The 26,818-nt window shown below is 48.2% G+C and overlaps 1 protein-coding gene across 2 annotated transcripts in view; it reads right to left on the minus strand.

Moving 5' to 3' along the window:
* Positions 1-26,818, minus strand: part of TIA1 (TIA1 cytotoxic granule associated RNA binding protein) — a 267,173-nt gene that overhangs the window by 12,588 nt on the left and 227,767 nt on the right. Inside the window, exon 12 of one of the 2 annotated variants that reach the window (XM_085636215.1) lies at positions 9,668-9,810. In XM_085636215.1, coding sequence (XP_085492341.1) covers positions 9,668-9,810 — 143 coding nt within the window. The remainder of the gene's footprint in view (positions 1-9,667; positions 9,811-26,818) is intronic. The other variant, XM_085636216.1, reaches the window with a different exon arrangement.

Below are 26,818 nucleotides of genomic sequence, written 5' to 3' on the forward strand. Positions count from 1 at the left end.
TCTTCCTCTTTCGAAGGATGCGGAGGCGGAAAGAAGGTGGGCAATGTGACAAATTGCCTGATGTGAAAGGGGGTCACCACTTTTGGAAGAAAAGAAGGACGGCCTGAGAATCTGCCCTGGCATCCGTGTCCAGACAGTAATGCGCAGCAAAGGTATGGACCGACCTCCAAGTGGCCGCCTTGCAGATTTCTGCAATCGGAACATTACGCAGCAAAGCAGTCGTGGCAGCTTTGCCCCTGGTGGAATGAGCTTTAGGTTTACCCCCTAAGGTCTTAATAGCCTTTTGGTAACAATTGTATACAGGACACAATCCACCGAGAGATGGACTGTTTGGAGGTAGCAAGACCGGTCCTACTGATCCATAATTGATAAACAATTGGTCTGACCTACGAATATCTTTGGTCTTATCAAGATAAACCTTCAACACCCTCCTAACGTCCAGGGAATGTAGAGACCTTTCCGCTAAAGAAAAAGGATTCTGAAAAAACGTAGGTAAAGTTATGGTCTGGTTGACATGAAAATCAGATAACCTTAGGAAGAAATTTAGGGTGAGTACGCATAACAACCTTAGTAGCATGAAATACCGTATAAGGTTCTAGGCAACAACGCCTGAAGTTCTCACCCTGCGGGCCGACGTAATGGCCACTAGGAACGCCGCCTTCCAAGACAGGTGCTGCAACGAAGCCTTGTGAATAGGTTCAAAAGGCTCCTTCATCAATATGGACAGCACCACATTCAATTCCCATGAAGGCGAGAGAAGTCTGACAGGAGGGAACACTTTCTTCAAGCCTTCCAAACAATCCTTGATCACAGGGATCTGAAAGAAGGAAGTCTGTGAAGGGCATTTCGTGTAAGCAGTCAAAGCAGCGAGATGGACCTTAATGGAATGGAAATTAAGGCCAGACTGCGCTAAATGCAAAAGGTACGGAAGGATGACATCTTCCTTACATGTCGTCGGGTCAAAGTGCTTGGACTTGCACCAGATGCAGAACCTCTTCCACTTTTAAGCATAGGACATTCTAGTGGAAGGTCACTTCGCCTCATTCAGTATGTCCATACAATCTGCTGGTAGATTCAAATGGCCATATTGCACTATCTCAGGAGCCATGCCGCCAAACTCAAAGACGAGAGGTTGGGGTGCACCAACTGCCCCCCGAACTTCGTGAGAAGGTCCGGCCTGCACGGCAGCCGTATGTGAGGAAGGAGAGACCAGTGAAGCAGGTCCGTGAACCACCACTGTCTGGGCCATTCCGGGGCAATCAGGATCATCCGCGCCCCGGACTGGGACAGCTTGATGAGCACCGCCGGAATCAGGGGAATGGGTGGAAAAGCGTACAGAAAGCTGTTCGACCAGTCGATCCATAGCGCATTCCCCAGCGTCCCCCGCTGGTAGTACCTGGATGTGAAGTTACGGCATTTGCGGTTTTCGGCGGAGAGGAAGATCACGGAGCCGTGGACGGTCGTCATCGACATCGACATCTGGGCGATGCCGCAGGAGGCGCGGAGCCAGATCCCGCACCCAATCGTCTGCCAGGGACTACTCGCCGACGCTGTCGGACTCGCCAGGGATGGGAGTATCGCCTGTCGACGATGTAGTCTCCTTCCAGGAGGTGCTACTGAGGGGTGCGGCCAAGCTAGGGATCACGGTGACTGTGCCAACACCTACGACGTCCGTGATCTTCGAGACGCTGCACAAGAAGCACCTGCCTCGCCCCCTGCTGCCACTAGTGCCGGGATTGGTGGAGCCCGCTACGGAGTTGTTCCTCACTCCGGCGATGACGAAACCAGCCCCCTCAAGGCTCCTGAAGAAGTATCGGGCGCCGGAATCGGACCCGACCTTTCTGAGGATGGACCCGAAACCGGACTTGGTCATTGTGACGGCGGCAAGGAAGCAGCATGCTACCACTCCTTCCTCGACAGTGCCGCCTGATAAGGAGAGCCGTTGGCTAGACTCGGCGGGCAGAAAGGTCTGTGGGACGGCTTCTACCACCATGAAGGCGGCAAGTGCCGGGGCTCTGTTGGGGCGCTACGACCTTGCCCTATGGGAGTCTCTCCAGCAGTACGCGGAGTTGCTGCCTCGCGACAAGGAGGACTTTCTAGAGACTTTGCGTGAGGGGATGCTGGTGTCAAATCAGATTATCAGCGCGGCGGCAGATGTCTCTGTTAGCGGCACATGGATATTGTCATGGCATCAACCAACGGCGTCACGCTTGGCTTCGCCTTACCTCACTCAAACCGGAGGCACAACAAAGAGTGGCCAACCTGCCTTTCTCGGGGGAAACCCTGTTCGGCCAGCATGCGGACGACGAAATTGCCCGCATGATGACGGAGGCAGAGACCCTGACTGCGGTCGGGTTAAAGAAGCCTGAGAAGAAAAAGCGCCCGTTCCAGTGTCGGTTCGGGGTTGCAGGTAGAGGGCGTGGGCAGGCCTCGGGACAGCAGCAACAGCAGTTCCGGAAACCCTTCCAGAAGCGCCAGAAGGGTAGAGGAGGCCAGCAGTCCGCTACGGCGACCAAGGGCCCGGCTGGGTCTCGGCCCTGAGCGATTACTTCCCCTGCAACCGTTACCCACTCCAGTGGGGGGAAGCGTTCAATCTTTTCTGGCAGAGTGGAGAAAAATTACTCGGGACAAGTGGGTGCTGAATATTGTTTGCAATGGATACAGTCTTCGGTTCATCAGCCCGCCTCCAGCGATTCCTCCAGTAAGCTCACAGTATCAACTGCGAGAGCTCCAGGCGGAGGCAGACATCCTGTTGAGGAAAAAGGCAGTGGAAGACGTACCTCTGTCTCAAAGGGGAAGAGGTCTGTACTCTTGGTTCTTCCTGGTTCGCAAGAAGGACAAGAACGAGTTCAGGCCCATTCTAGATTTGTGGCAAGCAAACCAATGGATTCGCAGAGAGAAATTCCGCATGCTATCGTTGCACCAGATTTACCCTCCACTGCAACGAGGAGACTGGCTCTGTGCCATAGACCTACAGGATGCGTACTTCCATGTGCCCATTGCACAGAAGCACAGGAAGTTCCTGCGATTCCAAGTCGGTGCCAATCATTATCAATACACAGTACTCCCATTTGGGCTAAAGTCTGCACCCAGGACCTTCTCGAAGTGCATGGCAGTGGTAGCTGCACACCTGCGGAGGAACAAGGTATTTGTCTACCCGTACCTGAACAATTGGTTGATCAAGGCCTTCTTCTCTGAAGCACAAGCGCACTTCCAGAAGACGTGCGTTTTCTTGAACAAGCTGGGGTTGCACGTCAACATGTCCAAGTCTGTCCCTACTCCGGTCCAGTGCATACAGTACTTGGGGGGGCCTCCATCAATACGCTGTCAGCAAGCGTGTCTCCTTCGGAGAAGAGACGGCTATCACTCCTTCGGAAGGCTTAGCCTCTTATGACCGCTCCATTGACGACAGTGAGGAAGGTGTCTTCGCTGCTGGGATCGATGGCCTCATGTATCTTCCTCACGCACGGCTGCACATGAGACCACTGCAGGAGTGCTTGGAGGATCAGTGGGATCAGAGGACAGGTTCTTGGGACGACAAGATACGGCTGTCAGTTGCTGAGGTGGTGGTGTTCGGTGGAGAATCTCCTCAGGGGGGTTCCCTTCCACAAGGACATTCCCACGCAGAGTATCGTGACGGATGCGTCTCTCCACGGCTGGGGAGCGCATTCCGGAGGCTTACAGATACAAGGAAAGTGGTCCCTGTTGGAGTAGACGTACCACATCAATTTCCTGGAACTCAGAGCCGTTTACTTGGCATTGATGGCCTTCCATCCGTCCTTCCAGACCAACTCGCTGCTTGTACAGACGGACAATACAACCACAATGTATTTCCTCAACAAGCAGGGGGGGGTCGAGATCACGCACTCTGTCGCAGGAGGCGCAGTCTATCTGGCACTGGCTTCTGGCCCGAGGACTGACGATTACGGCCACGCATCTGCCAGGTGTGCAGAATGTTCAGGCGGACGCACTGAGCAGACTGATTCAGGAAAACCACGAATGGGTCATAAACGACGAAGTACTAGGGGACGTCTTCGCAAGGTGGGGAACTCCAGACGTAGATCTGTTCGCCACTGCCGAAAACCGCAAATGCCGTAACTTCACATCCAGGTACTACCAGCGGGGGACGCTGGGGAATGCGCTATGGATCGACTGGTCGAACAGCTTTCTGTACGCTTTTCCACCCATTCCCCTGATTCCGGCGGTGCTCATCAAGCTGTCCCAGTCCGGGGCGCGGATGATCCTGATTGCCCCGGAATGGCCCAGACAGTGGTGGTTCACGGACCTGCTTCACTGGTCTCTCCTTCCACACATACGGCTGCCGTGCAGGCCGGACCTTCTCACGAAGTTCGGGGGGCAGTTGGTGCACCCCAACCTCTCGTCTTTGAGTTTGGCGGCATGGCTCCTGAGATAGTGCAATATGGCCATTTGAATCTACCAGCAGATTGTATGGACATACTGAATGAGGCGAAGTGACCTTCCACTAGAATGTCCTATGCTTAAAAGTGGAAGAGGTTCTGCATCTGGTGCAAGTCCAAGCACTTTGACCCGACGACATGTAAGGAAGATGTCATCCTTCCGTACCTTTTGCATTTAGCGCAGTCTGGCCTTAATTTCCATTCCATTAAGGTCCATCTCGCTGCTTTGACTGCTTACACGAAATGCCCTTCACAGACTTCCTTCTTTCAGATCCCTGTGATCAAGGATTGTTTGGAAGGCTTGAAGAAAGTGTTCCCTCCTGTCAGACTTCTCTCGCCTTCATGGGAATTGAATGTGGTGCTGTCCATATTGATGAAGGAGCCTTTTGAACCTATTCACAAGGCTTCGTTGCAGCACCTGTCTTGGAAGGCGGCGTTCCTAGTGGCCATTACGTCGGCCCGCAGGGTGAGAACTTCAGGCGTTGTTGCCTAGAACCTTATACGGTATTTCATGCTACTAAGGTTGTTATGCGTACTCACCCTAAATTTCTTCCTAAGGTTATCTGATTTTCATGTCAACCAGACCATAACTTTACCTACGTTTTTTCAGAATCCTTTTTCTTTAGCGGAAAGGTCTCTACATTCCCTGGACGTTAGGAGGGTGTTGAAGGTTTATCTTGATAAGACCAAAGATATTCGTAGGTCAGACCAATTGTTTATCAATTATGGATCAGTAGGACCGGTCTTGCTACCTCCAAACAGTCCATCTCTCGGTGGATTGTGTCCTGTATACAATTGTTACCAAAAGGCTATTAAGACCTTAGGGGGTAAACCTAAAGCTCATTCCACCAGGGGCAAAGCTGCCACGACTGCTTTGCTGCGTAATGTTCCGATTGCAGAAATCTGCAAGGCGGCCACTTGGAGGTCGGTCCATACCTTTGCTGCGCATTACTGTCTGGACACGGATGCCAGGGCAGATTCTCAGGCCGTCCTTCTTTTCTTCCAAAAGTGGTGACCCCCTTTCACATCAGGCAATTTGTCACATTGCCCACCTTCTTTCCGCCTCCGCATCCTTCGAAAGAGGAAGAGAGGCTCCACCGTCTGGACCCAAAACGTGCGCTCTCCTTTTATTTGGACCGCACCAGACAGTTCCGGGAGGACGACCAACTTGTTGTTGGGTACGTAGGTGCTAGGAAGGGGATGGCTGTACACAAGCGGTGGGTCGTATTGTGTATAAAGGTTTGTTATTCCTTGGCGAAAGAGGACCCTCCTGTTGGGCTGAGAGCCCATTCCTCCCGGGTCACAGCGGCGACTACTGCCCCGGGACGGGGAGTTCCCTTGCAGGACATCTGTCAGGCGGCGACGTGGGCTTCGCTGCACACGTTTGCCAGGCACTATTGCCTAGACAGACAAGTCCGGAGAGATGGCTTCTTTGGCCGTTCTGTTCTCCAGGACTTTCTGGTGTGATCTTGGTTCGCAGACCCATCACCGGGGTTGGTATTGCTTGGGTATCTATTCTAAGGTGAGGAATCTAACTTGTTTCTTTCAGATGAACAAGTTACTTACCTTCGGTAACGATGTATCTGTAAGAAACATTAGTTAGTTAGATTCCTCCCCGTTCTGCGAACTTACATCTAGGGTTAAGGCTATCCCTTTCAGGGCCCCAGAATTTTTTGGCACCAGTGTGGTTCCTGGCGCGGAAAGCTATGTACAAGAACTGACAGCGCGCGAGGGCGGCGTCTAAGTACTCCGTCATTCCGGCGCACGACGCCGCAGACGACGCCTAGCGACGCGCAAGGGGTATTGCTGACGAAAAACCTTCCGGATCCAGTCTGACGCCTGGGGATATTCTAAGGTGAGGAATCTAACTAACTAATGTTTCTTACAGATACATAGTTACCGAAGGTAAGTAACTTGTTTTTCAGTACAAATGGTCGAGTCTTCAAAACTATCCACAATTAGGTGTGTAATAACTTGTTCTTATGCATGTTACCAGTAACCAGTCCTTTTGCAATACATTACAGTATTGAATTTTATTTCGAAAATAACATTGGTGGATCAGGTCTCCCTTAGATAAAGTATGTATTCATGAGGGTATGCACTGGAACAAATACTTGAGCTCACCATTTTAATGTTTATGAATACTGAAGATATTTCAGTGATGAAGGAAAAGTTAGGTACTTGCGATCCCAGTTCTTGGTACTGTCTTTGAATTCCCAATTGTAAGGAAACTGACTTTATGCAGGTTTACGCCCACGTTTACCCTCATTTTGGCTACTGGGTACTGAATGGCGATGAAATCACCCTTGAAATAGTACATGCTTAATTGGCTTGTCCCCAATTGGATAGGCTAACTTACTTGTAAGTCAAGAAGGAAGGCAACAAGGTACTTAATAAACACTTGAAAAGTGAACAAATACAAATAAACCCTTGAAAAGGGAGAGCTCAATGCTCCAGGGTCCTGCTTGCAGGAGCCGGAAAAAAGAACTGAAAGTAAAAGGGACCTGCTGTGCATTCTGGGATACTGGAAAAGTTCTGGAAAGTTTTCTTAAAGGCACAGTATCCTATTGTCTGTCCATTCCTCCCTCTCTATCATTTCAGAGGCTTTTGCTGGTAAAGGCAGGTTTTTCTCTGTGTAAAAAGCTGGGCAGGCAGTGCTGTTGGTGGAATTTTCTAGTTGAAGTACTGGACAGTGTAGCCTGTGGATATAGGCTGCATTATCTGTCTTTGAATACTCTAAGTGTAGATGCAGGTCTGCATGGCTTGACAACTTAAGAGATTATTTTTATTGCTCCGGGGTCCACGCACATGGGCGGGACTATTCACTAGATTATGAATATACACAGAGATCCCCTACTACAGAACCTAACCTCCTGGAGGTCATACTCATTATACTTAGGGTAGGGTTGACTGATTTCATCACACCGTCACATTAGTTATCACAATCAACAAGCTGTAGGAATCTGGCTCTATATTTACTACACCAAAATGAGGTATAGTGTGTATAGAGTCTGGGTGACCCCAGAGGTAGGCAGAGGTTAAAGTTATCACACAAAAAGAAGAAAACTATAGTCTCTAAGGAAATTTCTAAGTCAGCAAGAAAATACTAAATAGAATGAAAAAAGTATTTTAGGGAAACATCGGAGTCCCATCACCCACCAAGGTGGCTTGCTTCATCATTTGGGATATCCACTCCACTGCACGCCCTTATTAGATCCAGGGGCTGCAAGCTTCTCTAAAGTAGAAGGGAGTTGAAACAGATGTTTCCATCAGTGTGATATCAAAATGAGGAGATCGTGAGAATATTCAGAAGGGTGATGGTTGCAGTGCTATTGTGATTGCGTGAAAATCAAGTGATGTTAAAATTGGCTAACAGAATACTAACCTTATTTAATTAAAGCTACCCTGATGCCAAAACTAAAAACAGTGCAAATACAGTTTAAAAGAATAACTGTTGTAAGTCCAAAAGGAGAAGGTCTACATGTTTCAGCCCTAGGTAATTTTGATTCGGGCTTTCGTCAGGACCTATAAAGATGAATAATGCTACTGCAAAAAGTGAACAAAAAGGTGTATACACAAGTCTCAATCTAAAGCAGTTATTTAGTATTTTCTTGCTGACTTAGAAATTCCCTTAGAGACCAAAGTTTTCTTCTTTTTGTGTGATTAGTTTGGGTAGGGGAACAGAATACTATTTGGTCTATAAATATTTTCCCTTTGACCCTTTTTTGAATATTTATTTGTATAGAGGTTAAAGTTATACAGAACCTTACTCTCTATTTTTGGTAGAGTGGTCGAGTAGTAAGGCAGTATCAGAAGACAGTGTTATGCATTTGATGTACACACAGTCCGCAAATGAATTCACACTCAAGAACTGAGCTCGAGGCCCACCCCCTCCCCCCAGACGAAAGCCCGCTCGGCCAAATTTCTTAATTCTCAAAGTACATTGTGCTGGCTGGGGTGTGCAGGTGAGGGGCGAGGACATGCATCTTCATCCGTACTACCGCCCATGACTCGGACGGTCTGGGACGTGACTAGTGAGACCCTTGCACGGGTCGGATGTTGCGGAGCGTTGGACCTGTCGTCACCATGAGTGGAAAGGGCACCAAGCAGCCACAGCAGACTGTACAAACACTTTTCTAAGGGGGCTGTTCCTGAAACCCCTTCTCGCGTTCTTTACTCAAGCTGTTCAAAAACAAAGAAGATCCTTCCTCACAGTCAAAAAGAGACTCAGGGACAAGGGCCTTAAGTAAGCCATGCTCTTCCCGGCTCGGTTGAGAGTAGAGGCAGATGGCAAAACGTGGTTCTTCGACAGTGCTGAGATTGCAGCAGACTGGCTAGAGGGCTGGAGAGATGCAAAGGAACACAATGCCTGCTGAATCAGCTCCGTTCAGGGGACTTTGACCATGGGGTGGGCCTACCTTGTGGTCTCCAATTTTTGCTTTGTCCTTGCCCTGGGTCGTATCGAGCCGGCCCTAGGGGTGGCCCTGATGGCCAAGAGATACATTGATCATCCAAATTACCCTGGGCCATCTTGTTTCTTGAGAGATGGGAGGCTGCCCTGTTCGGGGACTAATACTGATTTGTATTGACAACTGTGGTTGTCATATGATGCCACCTAGTGACACGTCAGGTAATTGAACAAAAAAATATTTCCAAGACACCCGAGGGTATTCATAAGGTGAGGAACCTATGGTTATAAGTATCTATCAGAAAATATTGCATTGTTAATGGACATCAAAGTAGCCAATGACCGGGAAAGGGAAAAAAAAAAAGCACCAATTGTGTAAATGCCTAAAGTAGGGTGGGGTCTCAGGAGAAAGCATTCTCTGTGTCCTGCTAAAACGAAAGCAGTTGGGATGAGAGTTGAGAACACACAGGATTGGAGTTGGCCTGGCGAGGATGATTTCTTGCACAGGTGTAATTTACAAAAGTTTAATCTTATCTGAACCAGTTGTGAAGGAAAGAGGTAACTAAGTTTGTTTGGTATACGCAGATCATTGCTAATTGCACTGAGATAGGGAATATTGGCTTCTCTTTTCCCCATACGACATTCCCCTGGGTAAATGCATGATTCAACTTGTTTACACATTTCTAAAGTAATCATTTTAAAGACAAGTCACTCAAAAATGTGCATCAAAAAGTGAACATCTTACCATTTCTGCGAAAAGGTCAAAGGGCTGTAGATTTACAAATAAACAATTAACATGCCAAGTTGCTTCTTAAAAAGGGATTAATTAGATGGTACCTACCTAAACTGTTGTTGATACGCCTGTCCATACATTCCATAGGCAGGCACCTGCCAGCCATTAGGCATGTACTGACCAATCTGTTGAGTGTTTCCATACCACTGTCCCCACTGGCCATAGGCTTGTGGATAGCCAATTTGACTCTGCTGGATGAAAATATTTGCACATAAAGTTACTTTAAAAAACACCACATTATTCACAACTTCATTATTCCAATTTAGAATGAAGCTTAACTCAAAAATATTACTAACCTGTAACGCATTTTTCTGCTAGAGATTGTCTCGTAAAACATGTAAGTACACTAAGTCTTTTGGAATGGTTACAGTAGGGAGTTGACTCATGAGAAATTTGACCAACAGCTCAACGCTCCTATAATATCTACAGACTGATTCCATTTTACCTCTCACCATTACCTTTATAAAGCATACCTAAAGGCAGGGGCGGCTCCTCCGTAATGACAGAGGAGCATCACTCCACTGCCTCAAAGACAGCAAGGGAAAAATAAAACTATATTTTACTGTTTTATTAATCACTTGTCGGCTCTGAGCCAGCTTGTGCAGAGAGGGGCGGGGCATGGGAGGAGTGCAATATGCACTTCTAAGTACACATGTGTTTGGCCGGCTGTCTCAGGCCAGCCACACACACACGTGTGCACTTCGGTTTCTGAAACCCGGCTACATTGAGCAGCCGGGCTGGAGAAACCCCACCAACTCCCTGACTTAAGCGTCATCTCAGGACACTCAGACCAATCTCCGCGCTGCTCTCAAGCAGGAGAACAGCGCAGGGGATTGGGTGGGAGTCTGTGACGCTGCCCCGGTGTCTGCTGGGACAAGGAAGTTCAGAGAGGTGTGACGAGAGGCTAAAAGGTGACTGGCAGGTTATGGTAAGTGATTTTATTTTATTTTTTAATTAACCCGCCCCCGGCACCTCTCAACCTCTTGTGTCGGCCGCCACTGCCTAATGGTACACTCCTACTTTTAACATCTCCTGAGTTTTAATGCAGTACATACCCATAATGGATGAATAATCCTACTTCTGCGAAAACACAAGCACTGTGGTACACAAAAGTGTATAACTGCAGAGCTTCATTAGGAAACCACTTCCCTTTTTTCACCCCCTTAAACTGATAACTGCATAGCTATTGGTCTGGCAGTCTTTAATGACCGAGTGATGAAAAGGAAAATGTTACTTACCCAGTAAGCATCTGTTCTTGGCGTGTAAATCTGTAGATTCACATGCTTTGCATACTCCTGCCCTCTAGTGTTGGGTCTGGATGTTTGCAAGTTGTTTTCCTACAAAGAAGTCTTTCCAGTCACGAGGTAGGTGACAACTCCTTTCGGTGATCATGCGCATGGGCATCGACTCCATTGTTAGACTGTTTTCCCGCAGAGGGTGAGAAATGGAGTTAGGAAGTGTAGAACAGAGATATCCATGCGTATGAATGTAGATTAAGAACTACAACCACTACAGGTGACCGGGTGGGCGCATGTAAATCTACAGCTCTACATGCCAAGAACAGATGCTTACTGGGCAAGTAACATTTTCCGTTCAAGGCACGTGAGCTGTAGTTCACATGCTATGCATAGGCTATATAGCAGTAATCCCCCAAAGCAGTGGCTAACCTGTAGTGGCTGTAGTTGTTTGAAATAGTGTTTTAAGTACTTCCTGGCCTACATTTGCTTGTTGTCTCGCAAACACATCTACAAAAGAATGTGTGGTGAATGTGTGCGGTGTAGAACATGTTGCTGCCTTACAGATGTCCGCTAGGAGAATATTCCCCAAGAAGGCCATAGTAGCCCCTATTTTGTGAATGGAATGTGCTCTAGGGGGCTATCTGTAAAGTTTTTTGCTTTAGCATAACATGTTTGGATACGTTTTACAATCCATCTGGCAATACATGACTTAGATATGGGATTGCCTTTGTGTGGTAGAGAAAAAGCAACAAACTTTTTTTATTTTTGTATTCTTTGGTTCTTTCTACATAATATATTATAGCTTGTCTAACAGTGTGTGTAGGGCTCGCTCTGCTACAGAATCAGGATGAGGAAAGAACACAGGTAACTCAACTGATTGATTTATATGAAAGGCAGAAACGACTTTAGGAAGAAATTTAGGATTGGTTTGACGAACCAGCCTATCTTTCTGAAGTTGAAAGAAAGGCTCTTGTACAGTTAATGCCTGAAGTTCACCAACTCTCCTTAGTGAGGTTATTGCTACGAGGAAAGCAACCTTCCATGTGAGGAATTGTAACAAATTTGTGCATTGGTTCCAAAGGTGGACCCCATTAGCCTTGTAAGGACTATGTTTAAGATCCACTCTGGTGCAGGGGGAACTCTTGGTGGTATCACCCTTTTTAGGTCTCGCCTGAGCCAGCACATGCGCTGCTCTGCAAGACATTTAGTAAGTGGGTTTTGAAAGTGCTACCACAGGCTTTTTCTGGCCTCAAGCTTGCGGTTACATGCACGCGCGCAGCCGCCATCTGTCTTTCCTCCGTCACGGGTCATTAGGTGCATCGCGAACACTTTCACAGCCGCACGGCCAATGCTTGTTTACATTATTTCTGCGCCTTTGCTGCGTAAGTATTTTCCGTGGCCTATACCATAGGATTTCAATCGAGGCTCAAAGCCACGTTTGCGTGATCAGATCGTGAGCAGAATTACCCCTCGGCGGCGCGGCATGGATCATCAAGGTGCGCGAACGTTCTTCATACAGGTGTTTTCGGTTTCAGTTCTTCGAAAATCACAGCGTTTCCATTTTACTCGTTAATATCTGTGTTTTGTGTGCATTTTGTTCCGTACGAAGCCGATGTTTAGGACAGCATTCCTAAAAATCCTGTATTTGACAGTTTTTTCTCTTAAACATGTGACAATCCTCGCAGGATCAATCCCACACACACCCCCAATGTTTGCTAGTGATTCACTGTCCACCTGCAGTCACATGTACGGTCGAAGCACATTTTATGAAGGTACCATGAATGGATCAAGCGGGATCTATTACAGAAGCCTACAGGAGCCAAGGCATCTTGGGTTGTGAAGTGCTGCCGTGCAGCATCCCTAGTGCCTGCAGTATGCTGCGTAATGGGCAGTCCAAAGGCTTGTCTTCCTAAGCCTGTTCGCGAGCACGAGGGTCGTTTGAAGTGTTGCTGCCTGCGTTATACTTCTCTGTGTTAGTATGTGCATGTTTGGAAAACGTCCACTACCGCTTCCTGTGTTGCAGTGACAAAGAGTGAAGTGTGTGTTACACAGCTCCTGCCAGTGCCATGCGTGAGGGCCTCTTGCACCGTGATGCCTGTGTTGCGTAGATACGAGACTTCTTGCTGCTGCATCTCCTGGACCTGTGGGTGTAGCCTGCGCTGATGCTGTCCATACTGGACCAGTTTCCCGAGTGTAGAAGAACGGGGGAAGAAGCCTACACTACATGGTCCTTGCTGTACCAGTTCCGTGTGCGTGAACAAAGCTGTCACCATCACGGTCCATGCGATTTCTGTAAGCATGAGGGGAGGTAGCACAGTAGCTTCTGTGCCTCGTGTTGTGTGTGCGCCTAACAAAGCTCGTCTGATGCAGGACTCTGCTGATTCTGCAAGCGCCATAGCAATACTGAAATACAATATTTCATGTTCTTATATGACGCACTTCTGCCATTGGTGTTTATTCTCGTTTTATTTGTGGGGTCTTAAGACATGTTTATGCACCTAAATATCTGTTTGTAAGATATTTGCAGTCCATGGATCAATGAGACGCAGCCTGCCTGGTCCCTATTGCAGGAATGCGCAGTTTGCACATTGCTCACCGTCACACGACCACCTGCATGACCTTCGGCGCTTAAGAAAATGCATGAGAATGCAACGTTCATCTAAAGGTGTACTATTGAGTAGGTGGAATGTGTGGGCTGTGTTGTAAGACAACACGCTGACATATCTGGATGGCCTTTACTATAGTGATGGTTCGAAACGTGTGTAGTGTAGGATGGGTGGGCACTAGACCGCAACCGTGCAGATGCAGAGCTGAATGCAATTTCTTGTTAATTGAGCATCTTTGCTTATACATAATGTCTTTTCTAAGTATGGTAACTAAAATGAATATGCTACTTACCAGTATGCATCTGTTCTTGGCATGTAGGGCTGCTGACATTCATATCTGTGCATAGATCGCCGCCTAGTGTTGGGTCCGGATGTTGCACGTTGTTGTCCTGGAAGAGTCTTCGAAGTATCCTGAGATAGGGGACTCCTCCCCTGGACTACAGTGCGCATGGGCATCCTCTCCATCCTCAGATTGTTTTTCGCCATTGTGGCAGTGATGGAGTAGATATAGAAAGTGATGACCATGCTTACAGTAATTCTGAGAGCTGCAGCTGCTACAGGCGCCGGGGAGGAGGGAGGGCGATATGAATGTCAGCAGCCCTACATGCCAAGAACAGATGCATACTGTAAGTAGCATATTCAGTTCGAGGCATGTGGGCTGCTGAATTCATATCTGTGCATAGAATATATAGCATTGCCCTCTTATTAGCGGCGGCTACCAGTGCCAGCTGCAGCGGTCTGAAAAAGAGTTTTGAGAACAGCCTGTCCAACAGCTGCCTGCTGTTTTGATTGCACATCTACACAATAGTGTTTGGTAAATGTATGTGTAGTGGACCAGGTGGCTGCTCTACATATGTCATGCAAAGGAATGTTTCCTAGGAAAGCCATTGAGGCCCCTAACTTACGTGTAGAGTGGGCCCTTGGAGGAATCGTTAAAGTACGTTTAGCCTTTTGATAGCAAATTTGGATACATTTAACGATCCATCTGGCTATTCCTGCTTTGGAGATAGCGTTACCTTTGTGGTGTGGGGCAAAGGCAACGAAAAGTTGTTGTGTTTTCCTAAAGGGTTTGGTCCTGTCGATATACATGAGGGCTCTTTTGACATCTAGTGTGTGGAGTGCCCTTTCTGCGACAGTTTGTGGGTTTTGGAAGAAAACGGGCAGTTCAATGGTTTGATTCATGTGGAACTGCGATACCACCTTTGGCATGAATTTGGGGTTGGTACGTAGTACGACCCTGTTGGCGTGAACCTGTATAAATGGCTCTTGAACGGTTAGTGCCTGGAGTTCACTAACTCTCCTCAAAGAAGTGATCGCTACTAGGAAAGCTACTTTCCAGGTAAGGAATTGAATCTCGCATGAGTGTAGAGGTTCAAAGGGTGGACCCATCAGGCGTGTGAGGACCAGGAGCCAGATTGCCAGGTTCAGCTGTTGCGGATCTGGGTGCTGAATCTCTCCATGGTTCTGCGTCAAATGCTCGGGTTTGATCCGTAGCCTTTGATGCGGCACCACAGAAAGTTCGAGAAAGGTGGTGTACCACGGCTGGCGTGCCCACGTTGGAGCAACCAGGACGAGCGTCAGTGAGTGTTGACGCAATTTGCGTGCCACCAGCGGTATCAGTGGTGCTGGGGGAAAAGCGTACGCAAATCTGCCGGACCAGTTCATCCATATCGCATTGCCCTGCGACTGCGGATGTGGGAACCTGGCGGCAAAGCTTTGGCATTTTGCGTTTGCTTGTCACGAATAGGTCTATCTCTGGATGACCCCACTGCTGGAAGTACGGTCGGAGTACTGATGGGTGTAACTCCCACTCGTGCATCTGGTGGCTGTGTCTGCTGAGCAGATCCGCCATCTGGTTGTCTTTGCCGGGGAGGTGTTCTGCCATGAGGAACATGTTCCTCTGAATGGCCCACTTCCACATGCTCTGAGCCAGATGAGACAACTGTGGAGAGTGTGTTCCTCCCTGCTTCTGTATGTAGTACATGGCAGTCATGTTGTCCGTCCGGTTCAACAAGACTTTGTTGCACGAGTGTACTTTGAATGCTTTCATAGCGAGGAAGATTGCCATCAGCTCTAGGAGGTTGATGTGCATCTTCTTTTGTTGTTGTGTCCATAGTCCCTGCACTGTGTAATGGAGTACATGAGCTCCCCATCCCTGGAGAGACGCGTCCGCCGTCAGTATTATCTGTGGGACAGGCTCTTGGAACGGCCGGCCCTTGCAAAGGTTTTGTGGATTCCACCAATGCAGAGAGTTGTATGCCCGACCGCTCACCAACACTAGGTCTTTCAACTGTCCTTGAGCCTGATTCCACTGACGTGCTAAGCACTCCTGAAGCGGGCGCATATGTAGTCTCGTGTGTGGGACTATGAAGATGCAGGAGGCCATCATGCCTATCAACTGCATGAACACTCGCGCGGGAAGGGAGTGTTGTGGTTTGAACTTGGAAATCAGCATTTGCATGCTGTTGATTCTCACTAAATTTGGCTGAGCTGTGGCTGCCAGAGTGTCTATAGTTGCACCTAGGTACTGTTGTACGTGTGCGGGCTGGAGATGGGATTTTGGGTAATTCAGTGAGAACCCCAGACTGTGAAGGAGGTGAATGGTGCGGGACATGTGGCTGGCACATTGCTGGGCTGACTTCGCTTGAACGAGCCAGTCGTCCAGGTAAGGGTAGACGTGTATGTGCTGCCTCCGTAGATGTGCCGCCACAGTAGCTAGGCACTTTGTAAACACCCTTGGTGCCGTTGTCACGCCGAAGGGAAGGACTCTGAATTGGTAGTGCTGTCCTTGAACAGTGAACCTGAGGTATTTTTTGTGCAATGGGTGAATGGGTATGTGGAAATACGCATCCTTGAGGTCCAGTGTGGCTAGAAAGTCTCCCTGCTTGAGCAGCGGGAGGACTTGCTGGAGAGTGAGCATGTGAAAATGCTCGGAAAGAATGTATCTGTTTAGGGGTCTCAGGTCTAATATAGGTCTGAGTGACCCGTCCTTCTTCGGTATTAAAAAGTACAGGGAGTACACCCCCGTACCTTGCTCGTGGACGGGTACGACCTCTATTGCGCCTTTTAGAAGCATGCTTTGCACCTCCTGCTGTAAGAGCGTTAAGTGCTCTGAGGACATAGGACGGTTTTTTGGAGGTATTGTGGGTGGAGTGGAGGTTAGTTCTAGACAGTAACCGTATTTGACAATATCTTTGACCCACCTGTCCGTGGTGATGGAGTTCCACGTGGACAGGAACCTTTGTAGCCTTCCCCCGACAGGTGTTATGTGGTCGGGAGGAAGGGAGAGGGCGTCACTGCTTGTTCTTGGGGGAGGACCTGGTGTTGCCGTAGCCGCGTCCTCTGCCCTTTGTACTGGAGCCACGATATCCACCCCGGGTGTTTTTATCGTAGGTGGTTTGTGTATTGCTTTTGTTGTATGTTTGCTGTGACCCCTGTCCTCTACCTGCTCCTCTATTTCCGGGGCGACGAAAGGAGCCGCTCCGAAAGGACTGAGTTTGGAGAGCCCCCATGGACTTTGCAGTGTCCATGTCCTTCTTTATTTTCTCTAGGGTGGTGTCAACCTCCGGGCCGAATAAATAGTCGGGGTTGACAGGCTGGTTGAGTATGTTGTTTTGCACCTCAGGTTTGAATCCGGAGATTCGTAACCAGGCATGTCGTCGCAGCATGACGCTAGTGTTTATGGCCCTGGCAGCTGTGTCTACGGCATCCAGCGCGCACTTGATGGATGCGTTTGTGAGCTGTCCCTCCCTGATGAGGATCTCTGCACCTTCTCTGAATTGGTCAGGGAGATGTTGGATTAGTTGCTCTAATGTGTCGTAGTGCGCTCTATCGTAGCGAGCGAGGAGTGCTTGAGTATTGGCAATGCGCCATATGTTGGCTGCCTGGGCGGCAATCCGTTTGCCAGAGGTCTCTAACACCTTGGACTCTTTGTCCGGGGGAGGAGCGTCACCTGTTTGTGAGTGTGCCCTCTTGCGAGCATTCGCAACGACAATGGAATCCAGAGGTAATTGGCCTCTGATGTAAGTAGGGTCCCCAGGCGCTGATCTGTATTTTTTGTCGATCCTGGGGTTTATCACTCTTGCCCTGGTGGGTTCCTTGAAGATGTCCTTTGCTGGTTTGAGGACACCCTTCAACATGGGTAGAGTTTTTATATTCCTTTCTGAGGATGCAAAAGTATCCATAAGAAAGTCGTCCTCGACGGTGTACGAGTGAAGTTGCACCCCATGATTGGCCGCAGCACGTTCAATTAGAGCGTTGAACGCTGCCGTGTCCTCTGTGGGAGATGTTTTTGCTCCATAGAGTTGCGGGTCTTGTGCATCCATAGGTGCACCTGGGTCCACAGGGTCATCCCAAGTTTGATCAGGGTCTTGTTGGCCGTCAGGGTCCATGTCTCCGGGGTAGGGGACTTGGTCACCCATGTAGTCCCCCAACGCATCCGTGTCGGAGTGTGTGGGAGAGAAGGATTGTGGATCCTGGTAGGGTGAGTGGAAAGGTTCGTAAAGAATTGGTTCTGAAGCCACAGGCAGCTTTCTTTTGAGTGGAATCATGAAGGAGTCCAAAGCCGGCTCCGAAGTTATTTTCCGTTTGTGGATAATCATCCTGCCGGTGTCTGCGTCGATTATATGGGATGGAGACGTCTCCGCAGAGTGTTCGGCAGGCGTGATTGTGGTATGGGTCACCCGTGTCCTGATTTGGAACAGTTTCGGGGCCGTGGATGGTGGCAGGCCAAAAGTAATGTTGGCTGGTGTCGAAGAGGCTGCTGGAGCTGTAATTGGCTCGGAGCCCGACGTGTCCTGGAGGACCATTTTCTTTTTGGTGCGTTGCGCAGCAATGGGTCGCGTCTGGAGCGCCCTCGAGTCTTTCGCACCGACCGGTTCTGTTGAGGCGGTCGTGGATTTTTTCGGCGCCGGTGGGTCATCGAGTCGAGGGGCGGGAGTGGCCTTCGACTTCTTCGATGATTGTGGCTTAGATGTCGCAGTGGAAGCGGTGTGAGACGCAGCAGGCTGTTTGACCTGTGGGGTCGGAGTCGATTGCGTCGGTGCCGGGAGCCGAGCAGGTTTGGTGGTACCGAAGGCCTTCTTCCTTATGTCGACTCCGACGTCGGCCGCTTCGAGTTCGGCACCGAAGTCTCGTTTGGTGCGCTCGGTGCCGATGTGTTTTGCTGGCGTCGAAGGTGTGGAGGGCCTCGATCCGACCAGCGCCACTTTCGGTTTCGGTTTCAAGTGAACCAATACTGCTTTCGGTTTTAAAGAAGGGAAACCAGCCATTTTTGGCATTAATGGCTGCCGCTGAATGTCCGAGGCCGGGCCCGAGGGCGGGGCCGAAGAACTGCGGGATAAGTCTTGGGTAAGGCCCGAAGGCGATCCCTCGACCGGAGCCATAGACTGTTGCACTGGGCTTTCTTCAGTCTGAACGGGTAGGCCTTGCTCGTCACCGGAGCTACTCTCTTCGGCCCCTAAGGCCTCATCGTAGTCTCCTACCTCGGTGTCGTCTTCATCTCTGCGAAAGAGCGTTTCGTCGACGTCTCCTGATCCGGAGTCATGTTCGGAAACGGGACTGGAGGGTAGGTTCTCCACTTCTTCGACATCTTCGGTCTCGGCGTCGAAGATGTCGGCCGGGGCCGGTGCCGCTTGCTGCGCCTCGAGTCTCGCCGCTCGTCGATTCCGTAGAGTCTTTTTGGATCGAAATCTGGCACAGGCCATGCATGTAGATTCGTCGTGATCCGGTGAGAGGCATTTGTTGCACACTGGATGGACGTCGACGTGGGGGTATTTCGCATTGCATACCGGACACCTCTTGAACGGTGTCCTCGATTCCATCGCTGATGTCGAATCGACGGTCGGGTAAGATGCGAAAGTTTGTTCTAGAAGTTAGTAGACTAACAAAGATACTATTGATACCGATCGATAACAGTACCGACGCGAGCTAAAGGCCTTTTGGCCTGAAAACAGGTTTTCCTAACTTGAGTCAAGATAACACATCCGAACCCAATGGCGGAAAAAAACAATCTGAGGATGGAGAGGATGCCCATGCGCACTGTAGTCCAGGGGAGGAGTCACCTATCCCAGGATACTTCGAAGACTCTTCCAGGACAACAACGTGCAAACATCCGGACCCAACACTAGGCGGCGATCTATGCACAGATATGAATTCAGCAGCCCACATGCCTCGAACACTATAATAAACTTGATCCCAATTAAGGATCAGTATACATTTTATGGCACAAGCGAATTGGGTTGTCAGCTTGTGAGTGTCTTTTACACATGCGTTGACATCAGTATATTTCATTTGTCCTTTTGTGACCCTGTGAGTAATGGACCAGCAGCTTTTTATCGGCCTTTTACGTTTAAATCTAGCTGCATATTTTTAACGTGGGTATGAAAATGGTTTGCGCCCATTAACACATGCATCTGGCATATACAGTACTGAATGCTTGATGTAGTGGCCTTATTTATTACTTAAGTTGCAGTTAGGAATTGAAGGCCCATTTCCACCGGGCGCACACAATCATCTGCTCTTGGACTAGGACTCTAATTCTACCACTAATAGTGGTACATTGGTAGGGCAACAATATGCCAGTGGACTGTTGCGAACAACATGCTGCACAGCACCCAATCTGCCCTACAATAATAAAAACATTAGGAAAGCCAATATCTCTAGCTAAACACTTATAGGGCCCCAAAAGCGAGACCTATTGGCTATGCCAATGCTTGCTAATTCTTCCATGAAGGCTTTGATCACTGGTACTCTGAGTAGAGATAAGGATAAGTTACTTACCTGTAATCCTAGTTCTCGTCAAGAGGTATCCTAAAAGTCATAAGCACATGAATATTCCTGCCCACGCGCGGCGACACCGGAAATATATACACATATATAGGACGCTCATATATATATCAAACAATGCAGCCCTCCACACAGTAAGAGCTGGGTAATGCTATCCAACAAACCCTCTTTGCACATATACACATTCTGAAAAGTAGAGAAGACAAGCATTGGCATAGCCAATAGGTCTCGCTTTTGGGACCTTATAAGTGTTTAGCCATGCAACAGTTGATGTTGTTCCACTAAATACTTATAAGGTCCCAAAAGCGAGACCTATTGGCTATAGGTGGAGAGGAATTTTTTTTTTTTTATTATTCATGGTCAGTTCCCTTTGCATTTCGCCGCTCCCAAGACTTTACCATATTTGATATTAGTCAGTGTGATGTAATTAAAAGGAAGAATTGAGGGTTTTACAGCTCTGGGTGTAAAGGTGACAGTCACAGGTCATAAACTGAACATTAAGGGGAGCCCTGCAAATAAATGTGAGTTAGTTCACATTGCTGCTAAAAGTTGCCGTTCGAAACATGGCAAAGCCAGGCCCCCATCAATCCGCGTATTCACGAGTATGAGATGTTTTAATAGCAGCCAGTACCCTGTATTGACCTGAAATGTATCCCCTATTAATTGAAAATCCCCTGTCTAGGTTGCTGTTTCCATGGTGCGTGCATTGATGCAGAGTAGAACTTGCTAGACGGTGCTGTCTGCCTCTCCTGAGTGCTGCTGTGTCAGCTGGCCTCCGTCAAACAGTAGATGTCTGGTTTCGCATATCCATGATGGAAGAGGGAAAGTGTGTAAAGTCCCTCCCACACATTAACCCTGCAGACTCCGATTCATTTATTTTCTTTGCAATTCAAGTGAACGATTTCTTGCACAGTAATTTACCAAGTGTTTTAGTTGTTAAAATGTTTCCTTAGACGTGAATGTCACCAGATTAGATCAGAGCGAAAAACTGCAAAATACGAACAGCAATTATATAGAGATCAATTTACAGAAAATATATTAAACATCAAGCATGCTAATTGTAGAAACATCTGGAGTACGTGCATCCTCGTTAATTAAATTCTAAATTGCAGTTTATTTAGCGCGTAAGGGAGGTACTCGAAAAGCACTTTAAGTTGAAATTTTGGAACTTTGGGCTTGGCCTCATCGAACTGCTCAGAAAGTACAAGTCGCCTACTAGATCAGAAAACTACAGATCCAAATCTTTCATCATTAGAGATTATGATTCTTGTAAATGGTTACAGTTGTTTGTTCTTAGGTTCAGGTTCACAGCACACCTGTCTGCAGGGCCTATTGCTTACAATATACATTGAGTGGTCTTTGTGTTTATTTCCTCTTCGATCTTTGGCTTATATGTAACAGCATCTTTCAGCCATCAGCTTTTGAAATCCGCAATCGCTTTTTAGGTCCACCCAGAGGAGTATAATCATTCCACCTCCTATCCAGTTGTTTACGTCTACTAAGTACACAACTACCATGCGTTTTGTTACATGGTTATTTTTCTCAAGCATTCATTGTATGCAGAAATCAATCTAAGGGAATATTGGAGTCGGGTCATCCAGATACGGCAAAAAAACAAAAACAAGTATATGCTGAGAAGGAAAGTACCTGAAAAGTTGAAGCCGGTCGAAAGCCTGAGCGAGTCACTGCAGTCATCAAGGCTCTGTTTGGTGTGCGGCGAAAGTGAAAACAGCGCGAATTAACGCGAGACACGGCGGGGAAGGGGCGGAGGAGCATTCAGAGAGCAAGCGAGAGGAAAGACGGATGGCGCCTGATTGGGCACTGAAAGCTGGCGGTTGCACGCATGCAAACTCGCGTGAACGCAAGCGCTAGGCCAGCCAAAGCGTGGGGTAGCACTTTGAAAACCCACCTACTAAATGTCTCACCTGAGAGACCACATGCGCTGGCTCAGGCGAGACCTTAAAAACAAAGTGCATTAGAAACTGCTTTAATGTACAGCAAAAAACAATCCTGTAAAGAGGAATGAAAGCATTGCCAGCTCACAGCCTGCATTGCAGACAAACTTAGAATAGAAAGCTGAAAAGCTAACTCATAGAAACACATAGGAAAAAAACTGGTACCTTTAAGGCAGCCATGACCCCTAGCTTCCTATCACGCCTCAGCGGTGACAGGTCAGTTGTTCTTTACGGAGACCCGAAGGCCAGGGCACAAAGAAATGACATTTACCTTTATCATTTCCCCGGTGAGGTGGGTTGCTTGTGACTTTGATGAGGATACCCCTGGAAGAGAATGAATATGCTACTTACCAGTATGCATCTGTTCTTGGCATGTAGGGCTGCTGACATTCATATCTGTGCATAGATCGCCGTCTAGTGTTGGGTCCGGATGTTTGCACGTTGTTGTCCTGGAAGAGTCTTCGAAGTATCCTGAGATAGGTGACTCCTCCCCTGGACCACAGTGCGCATGGGCATCCTCAGATTGTTTTTCGCCATTGTGGCAGTGATGGAGTAGATACAGAAAGTGATGACCATGCTATACAGTAATTCTGAGAGCTGCAGCTGCTACAGGCGCCGGGGAGGAGGGTGGGCGATATGAATGTCAGCAGCCCTACATGCCAAGAACAGATGCATACTGGTAAGTAGCATATTCAGTTCGAGGCATGTGGGCTGCTGAATTCATATCTGTGCATAGAATAAACAGCAGTCCCTCCTATTGGCGGCGGCCAACAGTGTCAGCTGCAGCGGTCTGAAAAAGAGTTTTGAGAACAGCCTGTCCTACAGCTGCCTGCTGTTTTGAATGTACATCTACACAGTAGTGTTTGGTAAATGTATGTATAGTGGACCATGTGGCTGATCGACATATGTCCTGTAAAGGAATGTTTCCCAGGAAAGCCATGGACGCCCCTAACTTACGTGTTGAATGGGCTCGTGGGTGAATCGTTAATGTGCGTTTAGCCTTTTGATAGCAAAATTTGAATACATTTAACGATCCATCTGGCTATCCCTGCTTTGGAAATGGCGTTGCCCTTGTGTTGTGGAGAAAAGGCAACGAAAAGTTGTTTTGTCTTCCTAAAGACTTTAGTTCTGTCTATATAGTACATGAGGGCTCGTTTTACATCTAGTGTATGGAGCATTCTCTCTGCTACATTTTGTGGATTTTGGAAGAAAACAGGCAGTTCTATAGTTTGATTTATGTGGAACTGTGATATTACTTTAGGCATGAATTTGGGGTTGGTACGAAGTACGACCCTGTTTGCGTGAACCTGTATGAATGGCTCTTGAATGGTTAGTGCCTGGAGTTCACTAACTCTTCTTAACGAAGTGATTGCCACTAGGAAGGAATATGCTACTTACCAGTATGCATCTGTTCTTGGCATGTAGAGCTGCAGAGTTGTACACTTAGCATAGATCGCCATCTGGTGTTGGGCCCGGATGTTTGCAGTTTGTTTTTCTTCTTGGACAGTCTTTGGAAGTCACGAGTTTGGTGACTCCTCCTTCGGTCCGTACTGCGCATGGGCTTCGGCTCCATCCTCAGATTGTTTTTCGCCAACAGGGAAATGATGGAGCGTAGTAATAACAGTGAGAAACCCATGTGTTGTATCTAAATAAGATGTACTGGAACGGATACAGGTAGCCGGGGAGGCGGGTGGGCGTGTACAACTCTGCAGCTCTACATGCCAAGAACAGATGCATACTGGTAAGTAGCATATTCCGTTCGAGGCATATGAGCTGCAGATTGTACACTTAGCATAGATTATATAGCAGTACCCAACCTTAGCGGCGACCTCGGTATCCGTTGCAGCTGTTTGAAAAAGTGTCTTTAGTACAGCCTGGCCCACCCTAGCTTGCTGCTTGGAATACACATCTACACAGTAGTGTTTTGTGAAGGTGTGCGGTGTAGACCATGTGGCTGCTTTGCAGATGTCATCTAAGGGTATATTCCCTAGAAAAGCCATAGAAGCCTCTAACTTTCTTGTAGAGTGGGCTTTAGGAGGAACAGATAATGTTCTCTTTGCCTTTTGATAGCAAATTTGTATGCATTTTACAATCCACCTAGCTATCCCTGATTTAGAAATGGGGTTGCCTTTATGTGGTGGAGAGAAGGAAACGAACAATTGTTTAGTCTTCCTGAAGGGTTGCGTTCTTTGTATGTAGTATAGCAACGCCCTTTTCACATCAAGTGTGTGTAAGGTCCTTTCTGCAACAGATTGGGGTTGCAAAAAGAAGACAGGTAATTCCACTGATTGATTGAGGTGGAAGGGGGAAATGACTTTGGGCAGAAACTTCGGATTTGTGCGAAGTATGACCTTGCTGTGATGCATTTGTATGTAGGGTTCCTGTATGGTGAACGCTTGTATTTCACCAACCCTTCTAAGGGAAGTGATAGCTACAAGGAAAGCTGTTTTCCAGGTGAGAAACTGTAGCTCACATTTGTGCATTGGTTCGAAGGGCGGACCCATTAGTCGTGTAAGAACTAAATTTAGATTACATACAGGGGAAGGTGGTGCCCTGGGAGGAATTACGCGTTTAAGGCCTTCCATGAAGGCTTTAATAGCGGGCACTCTGAAGAGTGATAAATGCTGTCTGTTTTGTAGATAAGCAGCGATCGCTGCTAGGTGTAGGCGTATGGATGAATATGCCAGGTTACACCTGTGAAGATGGAGCAGATAGCATATGATGTGCTGTATGGATGCATCTAGAGGGTTGATTGTATTGTTACGGCAGTAAATTACAAATCTTTTCCACTTTGCGGCATAGCATGCTCTAGTGGTAGGACGTCTGGCTTCCATGATGATGTTCATGCAATCAGGGGGAAGGTTAAGGTATCCGAATTCTAGGATTTCAGGAGCCAGATCGCCAGGTTGAGCTGAGCTGGGTCCGGGTGCCTGATTTCTCCATGGTTCTGGGTTAGGAGGCATGGGGATAGATGCAGTTTTTGATGTGGTACCACTGACAGTTGTAGTAGCGTGGTGTACCACGGCTGCCTGGCCCACGTCGGAGCTACCAGAATGAGTGTGAGGGAGTGCTGTTGTAGCTTCCTGACCACTAATGGAATTAGTGGGAGAGGTGGAAAGGCGTATGCAAATCTGCCTGACCAGTTCATCCATATCGCATTGCCCTTGGACAATGGGTGTGGGTATCTGGCGGCGAAGCTTGGGCATTTTTTGTTTTCGTGGGTGGCGAAGAGGTCTATCTGAGGATGCCCCCACTGTTGGAAGAATGGGTGAAGAACTTGTGGATGCAGTTCCCATTCGTGTAGTTGTTGCGTTTGTCTGCTGAGCAGATCTGCCATGGTGTTTTGTACGCCTGGAACGTGCTGTGCCAGGAGAAAGATGTTTTGAGGAATTGCCCATCTCCATATGCTCTGGGCTAAGCGGGAGAGCTGGGGAGAGTGTGTCCCCCCCCTGTTTTTGGATATAATACATTGCAGTCATATTGTCTGTGCGAATGAGGACTGCTTTGCCCGAAATCTGTTTTTGGAAAGATTTTAGGGCTAGAAAGATCGCCAAGAGCTCCAGATGGTTGATGTGGAGCGATTTTTGCTGTGGCGTCCATAGACCTTGCATGGTGAGGTGTAGAAGGTGCGCTCCCCAGCCGGAGAGCGATGCGTCCGCTGTTAGAGTCACCTGAGGAACCGGGTCCAGGAACGGCCGCCCTTTGGAAAGGTTTGTGGTGTTCCACCACTGCAGAGAGTGATGTGTGCGGCCGTCCACCAACACCAGATCCGTCAGCTGCCCCTGGGCCTGGTTCCACTGTTGTGCTAGGCACTCTTGAAGTGGACGCATGTGGAGTCTTGCATGGGGCACTATGAAGATGCAAGACGCCATCATTCCTATAAGCTTCATAAACACTCTTGCTGGAAGAGAGTGTTGAGGAAGGAATGTTTTGCGTAAGGCTTGAATGCTTGTGATTCTGGCTGGGTTTGGATAGGCAATACCTTTGGAGGTGTCTATAGTGGCCCTGAGATATTGCTTTGTGTGAGATGGTATGAGGTGGGACTTTTGGTAGTTCACCGTGAAGCCTAGCTGGTGGAGCAGTTGGATGGTGCTGTTTGTATGTTGCACACATTGGTCGTAGGACGCGGCTTTTATCAGCCAGTCGTCTAGGTAAGGGAAGACGTGAATATGTTGACGTCTGAGGTGTGCTGCTACTACTGCTAGGCATTTGGTAAACACCCGTGGTGCGGTGGTGACCCCGAAGGGGAGAACCGTGAATTGGTAATGCTGCCCGTCCACCACGAACCCGAGGTATTTCCTGTGAGAGGGGTGTATTGGAATGTGAAAGTATGCGTCTTTAGGATCCAAGGTTGTGAGGAAGTCTCCCTGGCAGAGGAGTGGGAGGACTTGCTGTAGGGTGACCATGTGAAAATGGTCTGAATGTATGTAGGCATTTAGAGGCCGGAGGTCGAGAATGGGTCTGAGGGTCCAGTCTTTCTTTGGTATTAAGAAATATAGGGAGTAGACCCCTAGATTTTGTTGATTGACGGGGACCTGCTCTATAGCGTGTTTTTGGAGGAGTGAGAGTACCTCTTGTTTGAGCAGTGTGGAATGTTCTTGAGACATTGGACGG

The sequence above is a fragment of the Triturus cristatus genome, chromosome 11 (genome assembly GCF_964204655.1).
Source record: "Triturus cristatus chromosome 11, aTriCri1.1, whole genome shotgun sequence".
Taxonomy (NCBI): Eukaryota; Metazoa; Chordata; class Amphibia; order Caudata; family Salamandridae; genus Triturus; species Triturus cristatus.